This window comes from Lagopus leucura, unplaced genomic scaffold (genome assembly GCF_019238085.1).
Source record: "Lagopus leucura isolate 7727_CA_CO unplaced genomic scaffold, USGS_WTPT01 Super-Scaffold_100001, whole genome shotgun sequence".
NCBI classification, from domain to species: Eukaryota; Metazoa; Chordata; class Aves; order Galliformes; family Phasianidae; genus Lagopus; species Lagopus leucura.
This window is the reverse complement of record NW_024962262.1, coordinates 75364401-75384962: the sequence shown is the minus strand read 5'-3', so window position 1 is coordinate 75384962 and position 20562 is coordinate 75364401. Positions and strand designations below refer to the sequence as shown.

General features: G+C 38.1%; 1 protein-coding gene across 2 annotated transcripts in view; it reads right to left on the bottom strand.

Annotated features, from left to right (window-relative positions):
- The window catches only part of GRIK1 (glutamate ionotropic receptor kainate type subunit 1), a 155663-nt gene that overhangs the window by 52995 nt on the left and 82106 nt on the right, over window positions 1-20562 (bottom strand). For both annotated transcript variants that reach the window (XM_042867762.1, XM_042867763.1), the window contains exons 2-5: window positions 18984-19151; window positions 16319-16576; window positions 9264-9445; window positions 178-231 (exon numbers count right to left, since the gene is read on the bottom strand). In XM_042867762.1, the coding sequence (XP_042723696.1) occupies window positions 178-231; window positions 9264-9445; window positions 16319-16576; window positions 18984-19151 (662 nt within the window). The remainder of the gene's footprint in view (window positions 1-177; window positions 232-9263; window positions 9446-16318; window positions 16577-18983; window positions 19152-20562) is intronic.

The following is a 20562-nucleotide window of genomic DNA, read 5'->3' as shown; positions in this document are numbered from 1 at the left end:
GCCCAACTGATCCTGCAAAACTTGTGAGTCTTGATACAGTAAAGACTGTTAGTACTCATTCTCCAGGAAATTCCTTGAGTTAACTGCAGCACAAATCACAGAGAGGAATGGAAACTTTCTAGCTGACTTTTTTTGCAACGGAAAAAAAGTCACTCCCAGATCTTCAGTGTTTCTTACCAGTGTTGTAAAAAAGTAGTGATAGTATTCAGTCATCATTCCCATGGAGAGAATCTGTGGAAAGAGATTAAAAGTAGAGTATATTTTACACTGGACACTTTCAGTATACTAAAAAGCATGGTAACCCATGTATCTGGAATGATACCAGGTGAAATTCTTTAGTTTGCAGTTTAGAAATGCTAATAGGAATTTTATTTACAGACAGTTTATAGCAGTGGGGCCAGATGCAAACCTCTAGAGGGATGTGGTTTTCCTTCAGCCCCTGTCCAAAAACTGCTGAAAATGCTTACATGAGGCCACCCCCACAGTGCGTTATGGGATGCTCTGCAGTTCCAGTCTGGCATCACCTACACTTATTGCCACATCCATGCACACTGCTACTGTGATGCAAACATATTGCCCTCTTTGAGACTGTGTGAAGTGGAGGAAAAGCTGTGAGGTAGAAAAGCAGTGGAAAATTCATCATCGCGACAGAAATACAGGGAAAGGTTGAGTGTTATTCAGTCTGGATCGCAGTAAAGTAAGCGTATGCTATTAATAGTATTTTAGAATGCTTTGGCAGTGTCTGGATAGTTACTTGAAAGACAGGGGAAAATGATCTGATCTGGCTTGCCAAAATTCTTTCATAGTAGAAGCCTGTTTGATTGTGTGTGGAAATACCTCATATAAAGAAAGGGAAGAACCTAAACTTTCTAAGCTGCAGAAGATAATAAAAACAGCTCAGTGTTAATCACAAACAACCAATCCATTTCCAGACACTAAAAAGCAAGCCAGAAGGCAAGTATTTTACTGAAACACTCCATTGAATTTACATGTCAAAATTGCCTTTTTTATTTCTTATTTTATTAAGCCTCTTGTATGGCTTTTCTTAGAGTTGTTTTATTACCTGGAAAAGTCAGCAGACTAGCAACCCTGGAGACAGATGTTCCTTCCCTTTTTATGCACATAAAATTATATATGGTGATATCACTGAATACCTCTGCATGCTGTGTTTCCCAGCTGATTTGTAGAATCAGTGAATGGCTTAGGTTGAAAGGGTCCTCAAAGAATACTGAGCTCCAGCCCCTTGCTGTTGGCAGAGACATGGCTGGACTGAATTCTGCTCCCTGAACCAGCTCTGCTTCTGTAACTGTGGTTTCTGCTACTGAAGGAGGTGCCAGGCAGGACTTCTGTGATATGGGTTTCCTTTTAATTGAAAGTGTACTGAAATAATCCAAGGTTTTTATATGAGACATAGAGCAACTTCTAGGTAATAATGGTTCTAATGCGGCTTGAACACAGGTATTCCTCTGGATGTCTAGATTTACTTGGTCCTGACTCTCACAGTTGGTTTATGGTGCTACATAATTATGACAGTAAGATTATACCAACAAAAGCAGAGGACGTTTACAAATACCCAGATTTAAATTGTCTGTTCATTAAAGTTTTAATTCTTAGCTTGATATATAAAGTCTGATATTGCATTTCTGTAATAAGAAGGTATACACTCCAATCTTCCCGTATAGAAATAGTAAGATGATAGAGGATCAGGACAACGCTAAGCTATCACATCTTTAAACACAACTTCCACTAGAAAAATATGTTAGCTTGAATGATTACCAAGTGTATAGCCAGGTGTTTGGGAAGAATTATTTAGTTCGTGCAGCTGCAGATACACAGCTCCTGGGTATACAGTTAGTTAATCCAGGGTAGCCCAATTATTATATTTTCTTCACACATCCAAAGGCCCGAGAGACAGGTTTGTTTGCCTCCTCAACACATTTTAGATTAATTTTTTTTTTTTTTTTTTTTTTAATATTGATTCCCAAATAAAGCACTATAAACTGAGGTGGCAGAGAGCGCACATGGCTGTGAATAATAATGATTTCAAAAGTCATACTACAGAACTACATCTGACAACAAAGCAGAACCCCTGACAAACAAGGACAATTACATGTAAAAAATGGGATTCGATCAACAGTGTTACCTGTCGTGCATGAGACACAGGTTCACAATGGAGGTGTTCAAGAGCCATGTGGATGTGACACCGAGAGACATGGTTAGGGAGTGTGGTTGGGATGGGTGACAATTGGACTAGGTGATCTTAGTAGTCGTTTCCAACTTTAATGATTCTATAATGGCCAGCAGTGGAAGAGTGCCCTGGATTTGGCAATGGCCTGGCTTCAAGGGTGCCATGAGAGAGGCTTCCTGAAGTTCTTCCAAGGAAAGCTCAATTGATGTGGCACTTTTATAATTTCTCTATTAGCAATGACTCAGTTAAGATGTGAAGCTACAGATAGCTGGAAGGGAGCTTGTAAGTGGCACACACACAGTAATAACTTTTTCTTTTTAAGGAATAACTGTTGATGCTTGATCTGTCTCAGGTTGGGCCCTGATCTGTTTCTGAGCTCTCTTACTTAGCACTGATCATAAGAACAGACTGCACTGGTTGTCCCTCCCCACCTCCCAACACTCATTAGCAATGATAATTAATTAACAGGTACATAGCCCTTAGACTTTGTTGTGATTTGTGAATTAGATTTGTAGATTGACCTAAATAAGGTGCTTTTTATTCACGGTTATGAGAGACTTTGCAATAATAACTTATTTATTTCTCTTTTAGGGTAACATAATGGCTAAGTATAATTCCCAGTGAATGGACAGATTTGATGACCATACTGAGAGTTCACTCTGACGGATGGTATTAGGAAAACAGGAAATGAAGGCAAGTATAAGAAACAGCAGGAGGGATGTTAGGTACCATGCTGAGGACCCCAAAGCATCACCTTAATGATTTGAAAGCACCTATTAGAGTAATTAGAAGAGTTGCACTTGCGTGCTCTCAGCAGCAAGGGCTCATTTTCTGCTGTCTGTCTGCAACATAGCAGCAGCAGATATGGGGACAGCAGTTTCCAGGAACTACCTGAGGCAGACAGTAAGAAAAGTATGATGGGAGCAAAGATCCCTTTCAGGCTGACACATCTCCGAAGAACCTGGCAAAGCAGCTGCACAGGCTCTTCCCACTGAGCCTCCCCAGTACAGAAAATGAGCAGAACAGCCCAGAAGAGGGACAGGAAATCAGTAAGTTTTGTTTATACATATATAGCTGCCCATAAGAAATTAGAATGAGATTTGATTGCATTCTCCTATTTAAATAATTTGCATGCAATTACATAAATATGCATATATTTAAATAGTCTTATTTAAATAATAGCAGCTTTTACTTACTGTGGAATTCAGATGAATGTAAACTAGCAAAACCATGATAAAATGCTCTGTATTCTTCTTGCAGGTCTCCTTCCCACAGAACTCTATATAAAATCTGTTCTTCAGCCAACCCCAGATATAGGTTATGGTAGGAAATATAATAAACTCCCATCTCCAGTTCTCCATTTCAAATCAAAGTTTTGCGGTTGTGTTTAGTAAACCTGTACTTTTAGCTGTGGTTTATGAAATGCAATGTGAATTTGAACTAGTATCAATGGTCAGAGTATATAAGTGGACAGAGACTGGATCAAAAATATTGTCTGTGGTTTGGACGGGACCAGGCTATGTTTGAGCATTGCCCAAAGATAGAACAAAGGGCAGTGGGTGCAAAGTGGAACGCAAAAAGTTCCATCTGAACATGGGGAAAAAATTATTTTTGTGAGGGTGAGAGAGCACTGGAACAGGCTGCCCAGAGGAGTGGTGGATATCTCCTTCCGGAGATATTCAAGACCCACCTGCATGCTTTCCTGTATAAGCTGCTGTAGGGAATCTGCTTTAGCAGGGCATTGATGTTAGACTTGATAGTCTACAGAGTCCCATTCCAACTCCTACAATTCTATGATTCCATGATCTCTTATGTATGTAAATCGATTTGGATTCCTTGTTCTTGGCTTGTATTGTATCTCAGCTCTAACTTGATTATTCATCTTGTTAAAAAAAAGCCAGCATAATTATTTCCTCATTTAGAGCTGGTCTTAGTCTTGGAGGCAGGCTGGAATCAGACTGATGGTGAAGTGTATTAGTAGGAACTGCACCAAATACTTTACTCATTTTCACTTTGCATTTTTCTCACTCATGCTGTTATTCAATTTCATGAATATGAAATGAATGTGTTTCATTATCCAATTAATTAGCACCACCACTGTTTCTAGGATCAGTAATATATGCCACAATGAATAAAAGAGCCTGTGCCTCATGGCTTCCTAATTGCTCAGCATAAAAGGCTTATATTGCCCTTGCAGTGCTTCCCTGGACTTAGTGTGGGTAGCTTTAAACTGGACATGACAACTCACTGGAAACCTTCCGTGCAACCTGTGGCCCACTCAGTCACAGCAGTGGTCCAGCTCAAAATGGTATAAAGTTTCTTAAACATAAGCATGAGCCCCATCAGGATTTCCCAGGAAAGCACAGCTGTTGTGCAAGAGAGAGGAGAACCAGTGAGAGGAGATTGCTTCTCACCCTGTGGCATAGGGGCATCTGGGAGGATTTGCTGCAGGTGTTCCTCTAGCAGCAGTGAGAACACAGCTTATGTTGCCTTCCTGCAGGAGACGGCCATTTTCACCCTTCCTGCCTGCCTACTGGGAGGATCACATTCAAGAACTGCAGTTTTATGTTCTCTATATTATCAAATTTATCACTATACTTAGAATGCATTCTACAGAGACATTTTTTATACTCCTGTATGAACCAAATTAGTTATTTTGCTCTTTGTCACATGGTGAAAACATACATGAAAGTCTTTATAAAATGATTTATGAGTGTCCTAAGCCTGATCAAATATGCTTTACATTTCATGAAATTATTTTTAACTATGGAGGAAGAAGTAGATAATTTTAGGCTAGTAGCAATGTAATTTAAGAGAGATGAGTTTGCCTAGCAGGAATATCTATGCCAAGCATTGATGTATTAGAAGGCTAAATTGAAGGTTAACACTAACAACTTAACCTCTTGAACTGAGTTCCTCGTATAAAAAGGCAAAATCAAAAAAAAATATAGTAAATGCAGTAGTAAGTAGTAAGAACATTTTGGAAGATACGCACATAAAGCAGATTACTATTTGTAAAAGCTTGATTTAACTGACTTGTGCAGTTACTTCCTAGTCTAGACAGGAACTAAATCTCTGTCCATGAAATATTTCAGCTAAGTGTTGCAAAAAGCATGTTTCTTCCTAAGAAAGTGATTCTAAATTCCTCTTGTAAAGAACTCAATTCTGTTGATTTCAGACATTTTTGGAGGGTGCCCTATTACCTCACTCTCTCTCAGGTACGTCTTTGGGGGCTTGGAAAGGCAAGACATGCTAGGCATCACTGGAACAGGGTCAGGGTAAGGCAGGCACTGCTGAAGTTTACCAAGTTGGTTCCTACAGATCCTATGCTGGGACTTTGGAGAACACAGTTTTGCCCTTAGAAACCTCAACTGCACTTAGCTCTTGTTTTCAGCACCTGATTGGAACTAGATGATCTTTAAGGTTTCTTCAAACCCAAGCCATCCTATGATTCCATACTAGGTTTTGCTGCTTGTCAGAGAATTTGTTTAGTCTTCATGAATTTCAAAGCTCCATCAGAAAACTTTTCAAGTAAGTTATGAGAGTCCAGATCAGCTGCAACTTCTTGCATCATCTCATTTGAAAATTGCAGGTGTAATGTCTGAGCTCAAGTAATTTCATATACCCTATTTCAAATAGTGGCCTGTGGGTCATTTTGGTCAGCTGGTTTGGATAGTCATCTGACTGCATGGTACCAGCAAACAGAGCCATGAAACTCCTTTAGGCATCATGCACCAGTCACATGGTTACCATTGCTTATGAGGGAATATGGAGAGAAAAATCACAGCAACTACTGGAAAAAGCAACAATTAATAATCACAATTTCTGCTTACTCCTTCCAGATGCCAATGATGGAAGAACCAGATCTCATTAAGCTGGCTGGGAATTGTGAAAGTCTGGGCTCTCTGTAACACGTCAGAGAGAAGTGAAAAAGCAGGAGCTGAGGGAAGATTATTCAGAGGCATGTAGGCTTTGTATTTTGTTTAAATTAGGTTATTGATTTTCCTATTATTTTGCACAGCGAAGAAGTGTGGTTCAATGGCATTTTATTTGAAGCTGTAAATGAGCAAAAGATTGTCCCATTTAAGAGAAGGAATCTGTCTTTTTTGCTTGTTTCTAAACAAATGCTCTAAGGAGGCAAGCAAAGAGGTCACCTCCTCCTGTTCCACACCTGGTAACATATAAAGTGTTACCATGCTCCATATCCATGCTCCCAAACACAGCTCCATACACTGACACATTCAAGGCATCATTTCCAATGCACTGATCCTTCAGTCCCAGAAAGAGCTTCTGGATTTTCCTTGCCCCCCCTTCCCAGCAGACAAGCCATGCCTCAGCCAGTGCCCACCACTGTTGTAACCAACCCTTGCTCGGAGGGACCTTGGTGCTGAGGCAAGGCTTGGAGGCGGTGAGGGATGCTGACTGCCTGGAGAGAGGGTGTCCAAAAGAGGTGGAGTTGATGCTGATACAGAGGAGAGATTCTCTGTACTTGAAGAAGGGAGATAAAGACCCTTCTACAAAGATCTGGGAGGAACCCAGGCAGACTTGGTCAGCAAGCAGGATACAAGGAACCAAGCGTAAGAAATAGGGGGCACATGCTTGTAAGACTGTGCTACAATTTTAATCTGTGAAATACCATTCCCACCCCAACCTACTGCACATTTCCATCTCCTTTATTTATCTTCTTATGTGTGGGCTACTGAGTTTTGACTATGTTGCTGTAAATGCAGTAGTTAGACAAGAAATTCTCTTTTGGGGCCTGCTTTAGGTGACCCTTGGCACTGATTTCTACCCTATCAGAAATCTTATAGAATTTAACGATGGTATGTTTTTTGTTTGATTGTTTTTGTTTGGTTTTTTTTTGTTACTAACATTAAATAATTTTCTCAAAATAATTTTAATACTATTCAATATCTTGTTCTCATTCAGTGTAAAATTATATGCAGCTTTCCGTGTGCAGTAATGAGAACATAAATCATGGTAATGCAGGTGGCTCACCTACAATCAGACGAGCCACACACATTCAAAGCCCTGCACACCTCCACATTTCACAGCTGCTTTTGACAGTGAGAAACTTCAGCATCTGAGTTACAGCTACCAGCAGCTAAATACAGCCACAGAAGCGTTTCCTACAAAAGCTATTTTCCCTTTATTTCTAGCCTGTATTTATGATGCCTCTGTTCACACAGCTCTGACTCCCAGGTATATCTCTCTTAATTTTCTTGTTTTCTTCCACATCACCATCCACCATCCCTCTCTGAGCTCTAAAGGCACTGGAAAGCATTATCTGTATCTGCAGCATATCTATTGTCTTCCCTGATCCATTTCCCACAAAAATCGTTCTTCCACTTTGCCCTGTCTTAGTGCATCTTTTAGCTCTTCCTCTTCTTCTTTTGACATGAAGGTTATTTTATTTTATATTTTTTTACACTCAGCCTGGCGCATTTGAAGTTTTGTGCCTCCTGCAGTGTGCCAAACATCTGCACTATATTCTTGCAGAGCTTTGAAAATTCATGCTGTTAGTTTAACCCTTCCCGCACTAATCACGTTTTGGAGCACCTTGTCCCTGCTGTCAGGTTGAAATGCTTTTTGGATAGTCCTCTGCCAAGCAGGGTGAGGGCACAGCAGCTCTCCTTCCCACCCTTCCCCATATTTTGCTTCTTGCAGGTGCACAGCGGTTCTTTCCCCATGTTCCCAACACCACACCTGCATCTAAGGCTGTAATAAACATATAGCTTGCACCAAGAAAACCCTAAGATATAGCACAGGTCCACTTTTCTGACAGCAATAAAGCCAGCCCTCTCAGCTCATGGGAGCTTGTGCACCCCAGCTCATTTAGGACACCATCCAGCAAGTTGGTACTAACAGGACCAAGGCTGTCCTGTGTGGACAAGACGGCTTCAGGCTCCACTGTCTATTACATCCAGTATATTGATACCTACTTTGATACAGAATGCTGCTCTACATTAAATATTCCAGCAAAACATAGCAGATTGGAAGCATTAGAATTTAACCTTTACAGGACAGCCCATCTTTATGTCTTTAGACCAGTGGAAGCTTTCTTGATGATCCCTTGGAATCAACATTTCCCACTAAACTGACTGGCAGTAATAACAACACAAACTAACCAAAAAATCCAAGGAAAACATTGTTCCCAATGTGCTGCTTGCTTGAGATTATTGAATGTAGGTCACTGACTTGTAGGAGCCAGTGCTTTAGACTTTGATTGTCTAGAAATGTATAGCAAGTGACAACAGCAAATTCTAATTTGCACCACTCTTTGTGTGCCGCTGGTAATGTCCCAGCCCATTATCATCAGGCCTTGTGGCATCTGTCCTTGCCTTGTGTGACTGTCCAGTTCTCACATGTAGGTCAGGACCATGTCAACCCTTGAACAATAGCCTTTCTTCCTGTTTAAATTACAGTTTCTTTCTCTGATAATGTCTCCATTCCGTCTTCTTGCTGTCCCAGAGTTTAAAATGCAATGAGATAATGCCAGCAGACCACATTTTGCTTTGTTACAGGATATGAATGCACAGATATGGTATTTTCTGCAATAGATTAATGTCCCATTGTTACTACATTCAGAACTGAACTTGATGGGCAGCCTCTGTGGAGGCAATAGCTCAATGAGAGCCACTCTCTAAGTGCTGCAAAATGGGACTCTTTCTTTTTTTTGCAAGAGAAGGCATATAAAGGGTATCTATTAAATTAAAACAAGCTAAAATAGATGTAGCAGTCTTCCTAGTTAAGCAGATCCTGAAATCTTAAAGAGAAATTTATATTTCCTTCTGATGGATATTTATTAACGTATTTTCAGACATCACAGTATCATAAAATCATTTGAGTTGGAAGGGACCCTTAAAGGTCATGGTGTCCAACTCCCCTTCAATGAACAGGACATCTACATCAATATTGCTGCTTGTTCTTCTGGCTTTGTGAAGTCCTGAAATCTTGTTGAGTGCTGAAATTGCTGCAAGTTCTGTAGTGCCTTCTGTCCCTTGTACTAATTATTAAGGTTGACAGCTTTCAGGATGCAAATTTAACCCATGCTTTTTCACCCCATTCTTCTTACCTGCTTAAGGATTTCTGCTGCAGTTTCATGTGAGCAATCGAATATTACGTAGAACTCCTTGCCTTTCTTCATCTCCTTGAGTAAAGGCCGGGCATCTTTATTCCCAGACGGCAATTGGCGGATTTTGATTTTAATGTTGTATCTAGAAGGGGCTTTGATGAGCTCTTGCAGACGAATTAGACCTGAAAAATGATACACAATTCTACAAACAATCTTTTTTGTGCAGTGAGTGTTTATTGTCACTTGGAAAGTGTCTTTTATCAGTCCTAACATTTCACATTTCCAAGCTGCTATCTTCATATTTGCCAATTTCTTGATTGATACAGCTTTTCCTTTTCACGATTATACTTGGCTTCACGTCTGAATACTCTGAAATATGTTTTGAATTTGTTGACTATAGTATATGTTTGCTCTGATGCAATACTGATACTGTATATTGCAAAAAAAGCAGTAGCTAGCAGCAATTAGTATCTCAGTATTAAAGAATAAGAACACAGATTTAAAAAAATCCCCTTACTAACTTTCCTACCTAATAGTAAGCATATGTAGATGAGGAGAAATGGTGGAATGAAACCATTCAGTGTTCAGCATCTCCACTGTTGCTCACTTAGAAGCAATGGTTAGCTTGGGTGGCACTTAGAAATGATTATTCTTAATAGGCACCCATATGTCTTTCATTGTCCTCATTTCAGCATGTATTGCAATACCCTAGAGAGGGGAACTTTAATTTTTTTTATCATCAATTTAGAGAGAAAAAGCTCAAGGGCATAGTAAAATTAAATGACTTATTTAAGTTCACTCAACAATTCTGAGATCTTAGAAAGTATTGAAATATTTTGAGATCCAGTTCTATGTCTGTAAACACAAGAACGTGATTCCTAGTGCTGTTCTTCAGCTGATTCAAATCTACAGGGCTTATTTGAAGTCAGTGAAGCTTAACCAGTTGAAGATTTGCCCAAGTATTTAAACACAGTGTAACTCTACTAGCTAATTCAGCACTCCTATGCAATTTGTATTGCTTCCAAAAACAAAGTAAGATAGTTAAGAGTTCTTTGAGGTGTGTGATTGCAGTCTCCTTCTCATTACCCATGAACTTAATTTTCCAACAAAAAAACTTGTGATCTCCTGCTGTGTGAAAGTAAAAGGCTGTCTTAACAATATGCAGAGAGGGGGAAACAAGCAAGGAGCAGTTCTTAAATAAAAACCAAACTAATGATGGATATGAAAAAACTCATTGCTCTCCTGCTGGGAGTTATATATTTATCTTGTGCATCAATATCCGTGGTTCATTGATCCAGTGGCACATAGAAGGCAAAACAAAACATCCCTGTTTCTTCTGATGTTAGCAAGTTGCTACATATTGCTGTGTTGGCTGTTGGCTTCCGCTGTTGGCTTTCACTCAATTTTCTGGCAATGTTTTTTTGAAAAAATAATCTTTCCTTCTGCCTGCAGTGCTGGGTTTGTTCTTTCAGGTCTTCGAGTATCAACAATCAATACAGAATATTAAGTATTATGAGTATTCAAATGTAAATTACTGCGCACATTGTGAGATTAGAGCCTGGCTGGAAGCCAGCCTGTGTAAATATGAAACAATTTGAACTCATTATTATGGGGATGGAGTGCATCCTTCCAACACTGACTAACAAGTAGGAGTTTATGTAATCTGTCTGTAAAGCTATAACTTGGTTGTATAACACATTCAAGTATTCAACTGTTGACTCAGCCACTATATCGAACGGTGACTCTAACAGGATAGAATTAGTTTCGGGATAAGGGGAATCCAGCATGTAAGGAATCTCTGCACCCTCAGACTGAGTATTGTTATATATCTTTGCAGAATCAGAAATTACTTAACCACCAGTGCATTTGAACTACAAGGGCAGAAGAAAAAGATATTAAACTATCTGTTTCAGCCACATAGGAGTTCTGCTTCTCATCAATCAATCATCAGTGTTTTCCTCTTCCTCTTCTTCCTGCTCAACAAATGCAAACCCTTGGATGTTATGCTACCGATATTTTATTTGGAACATATCTTGAGTGCTGAGTACATAGTCTGACTCCCAGGGTCAGGGATGAAGGTTTTGGAAAGCACAGTTTCCTACAGCTGTCATTTCCTCTTGCTTATTGAGACCAACCACTCAGTCTACAATAGTCAGGAGGCCTCAGTGACTCCCTCTGAGGTCTGAAAAAGGAAGTAGCAGCTAGTATGGCAAGGAGTCATAAGTAACATTATCCTAAGCATTTGTTTACTCTCTACAAAGTAAATGATGTGACTTAAACCGTTTTGCAGGTCTGCACTAGAGCAGGAACTTCAGTACAGAAAATGTTGTAGAGTACAGCCAGGTGAAGCCGCAGTAGCTGAATGCGAACTTCAAAGAGGCCAAAGAGAGTCCTATTGAGAAAAAAGGCACAATTCGGGTCATTAAACCAAAGCTGTAGGAATGGGAACCAGACTTTTAGCACTAATTTTCTTGGCCTACTGCCTCTATTCTCTTTTCCAGACTTCAGAACTCTTTTTCCTTTTCTTTTTGAAACAGTGTTGGGAATTGTATTTAACATTGCTGGATTCAGTATTTTTCCAACTTGTCTTTTACTGATTTGAACATGAGAAATGGTCTTTTCTGACACAAGCAAAATGTTTAAATATGTGAAAGTCTTTGAATATTTCATATCATTTCACAGTGTCTAAAACTGCAGCAAGTTGTATGTGATATACTTAGGAATTCAAACACGCCTAACATGAATGCAGTGCTCCAACAGCCAAATAATCATGCACACTGGTGGTAATAATCATACACTACTAGTGGTAGTGTGTGAGTAGAAAGTGTGCACTTCCCCATTTCCCCTTTCTTTTTTTAATAATACATTTCTGTAGTTTATTCTTTCACACTTAAAAGTTAATGAAGTGGTTTTACTGCAATAAGAGAAAATGTTTTTATTAGAAAACCATTAGGGTTAGCCAAGTTTGAGCTTTTCTTTGAACGATGCAAGTTCAAAGAAAGCAAATTTTGTAAAAATTCAAATTTTGCTCTATGCAATCAGATTGAAATGATATGACAAAAAGATTTGGCTCCTGAGAATTTTAGAAAGTTAGGAGAGCTGGCTATCAAATGGAAAAAGTCTGGCTTTCTTACAGAAGATGAAGCATTTGATGTGGTTGCCCTTCTCACCTTCTGGTGGTTTAAATTCACAGGATTCAGGGAAGATGGAATAGGTAAGAGGCAGAGCCAAACCTGTGCTGAAGGCACTATCATTGCTGTTGTTTGAGCTTTGACAACTGAAATAGAGTCATGTGTCTGTTACAGATCAATGTGCAAAATACCAATAGGCAAAGCAGAGATACTGGAATGGATCTATTACAAACAAAATAAACCACGGAAAAAGATGCATAGCCAGCTCTGCCATATAGAACGGTAAACCTTAATTTATGGTACCCAAGATTGGGATGTGCAGTGCTTGATGTACAATACACTCTCTAGCCAAGTTTTGTTGGACTGTTTTAAAACTAGCAGAAAAAATTCTTTGCCTTACACAGGTAAGGCATTGTACTTGACATAAATTAATGCTTTTAAATTAATTAATAGGCAGAATTAATGATGGTTATGGCCTGGGTACTCCAATAATAAATGGAGTTATGCCTAATATGTAAAAAAGCAGGTCAGTCTCAATTAAAAGAAAATAAAACAATATTTGCGTAGGAGTTTTATTTTCCTTTAGCAGTAGAAAACTATAGGCAGTAAGGAGTAAACTGTGAATTTCAAAGGGAGAAAACCATGGGATCTTTATCCTATGCTCAGAAGCTTTGCTATCTAGAAAAATAATTTTGGCTGAAAGTCCAACACTTTGACTAAAAGTCCATCCTTCAATGGCACAGAAAGGACAGAAGTTAGAAATAAATATCAGCTATAGTGTATTTTATTATTCTACTTATACTGAGGGCTGAGAGACAAGAGGGTAAAAATCTGATTGACTCACCTCGGGAAAAATGAAGGAATTTTTCTAATATGATTTTGGAATAAAATACAAGCTCTAAAGTATGGTAGGTCCCTTTGTAAGGGACACTAAAGTTGTTTAGCATGGTATGTAGAAGACAAAAGTTGCTAACATTTCTGTGTTTGATAAGAAGCAGGATGAGTAAGTGCTTCCTATTCTAAACACAATTTTTAGCACTGTTGGTTGCAGATTTTCTAGATTTGTTGATATGAAATTTGCTTATCATTGAAAGTCCTGTAGAGTCAGCCGCGTAGATTACTAACACTCAACCATTTATTTAATAAATGCTGAAACTTTAAATAAATTACAGAACGCCAGAAATATGTCAATATTAAAAAGTGTGTATGAGATTATATGTAATAATTTACCCTTAAGTGTCAGCAGTGGACAAATTAGGAACAAATCTGATATGGTTACAAAATGCTGAAGAACAAAATGTTGGGTCTACAGTAAAAGACACACTGTGCTGCCAAGGAAAGATAGCTCTGTATCGTACTAAATTTCTTTGTTTGGTGTGATAAATTCTGTTGATATAGGCAGCTTCCTAGATGTATAGGACTTGCCCCCTTCCTGGAAGGTGCCCATCTTCATATATCAACCTGCTCATAAAAAATTCAGAACTGTAAGGTATTGTAAGATATTAATTTGCCCGATCACAAAAAGTAGATGTCAATGAAAAAAAAATTATTAAACAATAAAGATCTGTGAAGGCTAGTAGTAGGTCTTTCAGAAATTTGTCATGCTCTTGTTCCTGTATTCATTCAAAATCAGCACCTGGAAAAAAGTTACTGCTGAAAGAGTGCTGGATTGCAAAAACTGGCAGGATGTTAAATACTGTTTGAGATAAGGAAAGTATAAGTGATTCAGATCATTAGGAAGCATGAGTTCACTGAGATGAACTGATTTTTTATCACTGCCCAAACCTGCATTTCTCTTGGTGGAAGTGTGCATGTGGTGATGAAAGGTGAATTACAGGAGATAGGGGGAAACCTCAGATTGGCAGACAGGCATGGTATGTGGCCTCTGTGCCAGAGGTGGTCGTGATGGCATGTGGGCTTAGATCAGTACTGCAGTATGAATGATGAAAGCAGGGTTTTCAGTCTTCAAAGTAGATCCTTAAACTGGAAGCAGGGCTGATCTGCAATCTCCGAAACAACCTGAGTATGCATCATGGGAAGTTCAGTGTTACAGCCATTAATTCGTGGTTTAATTAGGAAAGAAGCTGCTTTTCACATATAATTTGTCTCAAAGAAAAAAAAATCTTTGGATTTTTTCCTATTTATAGTATAAAAATGACAAACACGAGAGATGAGAACTAAAAAAAACCTCCAGCTAAATGGTATCAATTTAAACTCAAACCAAGGAATATTTACATTGATCAAAGTTGACCTCTTTTCTTCCCTGACTTCATGTTAATAAGATGATTGATGATTAATTTACTTTGGAAATATTCCTGCAAATGAAGTGTCTTTCATATCAATCAATTTTTATAACTGAATATGTACACAACACTTGGTGTTTTGGAATGCTAATTTGCTATTGGGGTAGGCTGAAAAAGGTCTCTGTTTACCTATTGGTATATTTTTGCATATACTGCGAGTAGCTCAAGAGAAATCCTGCTGATCTAGACCATCTTAGTATAGATGCAAGAAGTCTGCTGTAGAAAACACAGCTTGACTTGCTCCTTCTTTTCTACCTCCTGCACTGTGGCTAAGGTGTACAGAATAGAATACTGGCATTGAAATGTACCTCTGGTATCCAGCAGGAGATGTGCTTCTTATGTCCTGTCAAATGTATACAAATAAATATATATTTTCTAGTGTTAAAATTACTGTGTTTTCTGTTTGTTGTTTTCTTAAGTGTAACTTAGTGCCTTGTGAAAAACAAAACAAAACAAAAAAAAAAACAGTTAGGTGGTATGTTTTGCTTAATATTTCCCACATTTTGATGGGAGAGCTATAGACCTCTCTGAGTCTTTAATGGTTTGCTTACTTGTAAACTTCTTGTGAACTCCAATTATGGACAATCTGTGACAGAATATTCACTGCAGGAGAGATCATATTCTCTGCAATCGTGCATGCAATAATTTTTGGTGTATGATCTTGCTGGATAGGACTGCTTCTGAAAAAACTCTGGAATGCAACTGTGTCAATGGTCAGAAGAGATAGTAGATTTTTCAAAAACAAAGTCTCACTCCAGTGAGGGAAATTTCACTGCTTGCTATATTTTGGCTGTTAGTACAATAAGTAGTATCAGCTACAGCAATAGTAAAGCCTAGGTAATTAAAGATATACAAAAGTGGCTTGGATTGCCTTATAACATCAGTGTTCTTGTTCAATGTCTGTGTATTAAAAAAGTGAAAGTCATAGTCTCTGATAATGTTTGAAATCACTTCTTTCCAGGAATGAGTTTGTTATTCTCTTGTTATTATCATTTATTCATTTGTTTGCTGTATGAATGAAAGGGATGTTTAACTGATATTCTTTGTCCATGCTATTTTAACAGACAGCTGTAACTACTGCTTTTCCACAGAGAAGGTTCTTGTGATAAAGAAGGAATAATCTTATCTGAGTTAAGAGTTTCAAGCTGACAACATTTACACAAGTTTTAACTTTCAGATTCAGCATTGGGTACCCAGCTGACAACTGGATTTGCTGAGACAGTTCCAAGGAAAAAGATAATCTCTATGTTAAAATGCTGCAGTTTAAACTTTTACTTTGTAAATGCATTCTCTTTAAGACTCTCAGTAGAAATCCCTAATCAGCCCCACCCTAGACTATTTATCAGTTTGAAGCTGATATTGGCTCCACAAATAAGAAACAAAAGGTGATGTATTACCAAGAATTCTGGAGCTATCTCCAGGTGACTTCTTAAGTTTGGATGAAATGAACAGCGTTCCAAAAGCCATAGGCACAGAAGCCTAACTGTTCCTTAAATCTTTTTTATTTGTATTTGGTGCAAGTACTCCAAACTGAGCTATCACAGGCACTTTTGTCACAGAAGTTATTTATGTACATTCATTAGCTGAAGCACTTGTCTTGCAGTGCACCAGTGCCACTTACCTGTGCTGTCTTCATAGACCACTGTCACTATTTTCCAATTGTAGTATAGTACAAGATCCAAAACTGCTCTGCTGATGGCTGCATAGTCTGGGTAGAGGTTGATATAAAATGCATCCTTGTGATCAACCGTAGGGTGTTTCCATCGGGTCTGAATATGTGGGACTTCAAGTGCATTGCAAATGGACTGCACAGCACTGACCGAGGAGCTGTGGGATGGTCCAAACAGAGCAGCTACACCAAGAGCAAGCTGATCACATGCTGCAGGGAGAGGAAGAAGCTGTTAGTCAGCAGGAGGAGGTAACAGGTGTAGCATTTACTGAGACCACTTATTCTTCATCCATGTCCACCATTTCGAAGTGACAATGAGTAAACTTGTTATTCCAAAACCTACTTGTAAATACTTCCTGAAAATGGCTTTGCTGATTAGCATTATATCCTAGAACAAGGTTGCTACATATAAAAGCCAAAATAGCTTAGCTCACCACTGACTTCAGATCACATTGATTCCTGAATTACTTTTTTCAGAATGGCATTTTCCTGGAGAAACCAGGAGCTTCTCATTATTGGCTTGCCAAAGAGACTTTGCATGAATTAAGTTTCATGGCAGTATGTCAGGGAATGCATTCATGGAATCACAACAGACACTATTACAGATTCCCACCATGACTGGCAAGCTACTACCTATGCGAGTTGCTTTAATTTCAAGCTAATGAAGTAACATAAACAGCAAAGGGCATTATGATTTATGGCACTCCATAATCGGTGTTTACAGAAGAAGCAATAAAGCCTAAAGGCATAAGTAATGACATGAAGAAATAAAGAGCCAACGTCACTGACATTTTAATATCTTTCCAAATCAGTCAAATGCCATTATCAACAAAGACTTCTTTCTCCTTATGTCTATATCCAATGCAGTTAATATTTCCAGCAAGAGAATCTCTCCTGTAGGAGTATTTTTGTTTCTTTTCCTTTCCCATGTGTTTTCAGCCTAACTGACATGAGATGAAGGGATATTAACTACTTTTGTCCATTTTTATAATTTACTGCAGATGTTTCTGATGGGGTCTGTACGGACTGGGACAAAGCCTTGCACTGAGCTGCCTGTTGCTCTCTTTGTAAGGTAGCTCTTTGTTGAAAATCTAGAAATCTCTGCTATTAGACTAAATACTAAATATTTAGTGTTTAGACACCCACAATGAGCAGAGGTTTTTAAAATTAATATTTACTTATCTAATAGTAATAAAATAGAACAGAAAATCAATTATTTTCTGTTTTCAGCCTACAGATGGATGTCTCACAGATGACATAAATGCACAGGCTTTCAAAGTTTAATTCAGAAGCTTTCTGAAAAGATAGCAAGTTTTAATGTGAAAATTAATAAATAATTAAATAAATAATATCAATAATTCATACCGAGAAGAAATTTCTATTTTCTGCATGGATTCCTTGTGCTTATAGAATTTCAAAAATATTTGTAATGATCTCCTTTCTACAGACTAAATGGACAAGGTACTGAGGTAATTTCACAGCAGTCACAGGAGAAGAGGTTCCCACTATACAGAGAATCTAAAATCTTCTCAGGCTGGATTATATGGATTACAAATGCAGCATATTTCATTTTCAACAGCATATAGTACCATCATGTTTGATATTTGAAAATACGCATCATTTAAAGCTATCTTTGATGTTTTACTTTTTTCCCCAATCTTCAATCTTGCTTAGGAAACTAGAGTACCATAAGGAGAATTTCGTACATTAGACATTTGAAAGGCAGCTTTCTTACATGATTTGTTTATTTTCTAGTATTTATTTGCCTAATAGCAAACATATCTTTTAACTTACTGCGAGCACGTTTTGTAACATTCACAGAAACAGATGCTATAATGAACTGCAAAGCACATGTGCAAAGTCTTGGCAACTTATGGGTCTTTTCCTGGACTTGATTGCTTGAGATTGCATGCACACCATGCAATTCCAGGAACTAGGCTCCTGAATATTTTTTAGCAAACTTCAAGATTGCCTCCTAGAGGTGAAGAAATACACTGTGCTTAAGGAAAGTTACGGTATTTTTTCCTCTTTCTGTTTTACTCTGGAAGTAAATTAGACACAAATAATTGGGCAATAATTTTCCCTCTGGGAACAATAAAAGAATAAGCAAAAAATTCAGAGCTTGTCCAATCCTTGTTGTACAGTTGCTTTTAACAGAAGAATTGCACTCATATCTCTAACCCACTGAAGTGTTAATATTTCAGGACTGAGAGAGTACTGGTCTCTGCTCTTTAAAGTAGAAATCATTTGTTATGAATAATGGATATCTGTGTGCATGTGCTAATTATGGGTTGTGACATCCCACTGTGCTCCTTGTTAGGTAGTGATCATTTTCTGCAGAATTCCAGGTGGCAAATCTGTTTTTTGGAAAGAAAAAGTGGTTAGTCCTGCCACCTTCCATCTGGGGCTCTTAGCATGCAGACAGGATGTAGGTGTTTCATCAGAAACTATATGACAAGTCCAACTCAGCTTGATTCTTGGTTCAAGTAACTTTGAAATATAAAATCTTATGTTAACATTTGTATACACATACTACAACTGGAGGAAAAGAGATCAGGGTGTGGAAACATGGTATGGAACAGAGATATGTTACTGACACAGTAATTGAGATAATTACCTCTTCTCGAGGCTTCAAAACTATCAAAAAGGTTAATTCTCTGGATGTCATAGGTTAATGTTGTATTAGGCATCAGTGTTCTGTTTCTATTAATGTTGGTGACTGCAAACTTGAAAGCCAATTCTTCAATATTAACAGGCTCATTTTCCACAGTTTCAAAGATCCCTCCTGTTGATAGAGATAAAGGAGAGTATTATTCACCTCTTCATCACTGTACATAAAAGAGAAAAATAAATTATGAACAAAAATAGGTTGTATTCATAAAGGAAAACAATTAAAATCACAGTTAAAAGCACTAAAACAAAAGCACATTGGGTCGTTAGCTTTTATCTACAATGTCACCATAGGTTAGGTTGGTATTTTGAATGTTGGTTAGACAAACATCTGTGAAAGATAATGCGTGCTTATCATCCAGGTTTCCTAAAGTAAAATGCTTAAATCTTTGTTAAAACTTCTGTTGAGTTCCCAACTAAAAACATAGTGGTATTCATTGGTTTTGTTTGCCCTGCTCATTCTAATGTATGTTTAGAGATGCAATTCGGATACGTTGGAGATGTTTTCTGAAGTGTACACATCCTGGCAGTACAAGTTCCATGCTTAGCAGTAGCAGCTTGAGGAGAAATTGACTGGAAATTTCCTCTTGAGGTCTTTGCCTTAGAACGGCTTGTTTTGTTGTTGTTACTTACACTTTGGGCATCACTGTTTGCCATCAGCGAATGGCTTTGCTTATTCAAAGATCATTAATGTATAAGCTGAATTTGTTATAAAACCTAACTGAGCCACACTGCTCCCACAAAAGATTCTAACTCTGTGCCAAAATGGCAAGTGATGTCACCTGGGGAGTAATGTCTACCAGTACTAATATGGAACTGATTTAGAAGTCCCCTTGCAAGGACAGTGCTGCATCTATCACAACTGCTTTCAGCTTCTTCCTCTAAACTCCTAACATCTGTTTCAAACTATTTGAACAATGAGGTTGTCCCAACCCATTCTGTACAATTTCAGTCAAGCAACTGCTCTTTGAGCTCTGTTCAGTTTGTCAGAACTCATTTTTTATCTTTCAGACTGAAATTGTACATACTTCTTGATCGCTGATAAAAAAAACTATGTGAATCAGAATTTTTCTTTAACATGTAAGCAAGTAAAGAACCAATTTTGATTTTAATTTTGGAAGCATTATCAATTGTTTTCTCATGTTTTCTGAGCTCAGGAAGGTGGCTATGTTTCAAGTAAATAGGCTGTCCCACTTATACTGGGATGTCTACTCCCTCTAGCCTCTGAGATTATATAATGCCAACAACACATTCAGGCTGTCTGGGAGTATTGGGATTTGATGAATGCGTAACAAACACAGCTAATTTGAAAAAAAATAGCTCCTTTAAACAGCAATTTCCAGCTTCAGTACTTGATTTTGCAAGTATAATTTACTAATTTAGTGCGAGTCACTAGAGAATACTTTGGATTTCTCTGTTTCGTATTTTCACATTTCCCCATGTGAAATTTGAGCTTTAGCCATCACTTAATATTTCCTGAGCATGAGAATGTATTCAGCTAATGCAATTTTGACATCACCAATGTA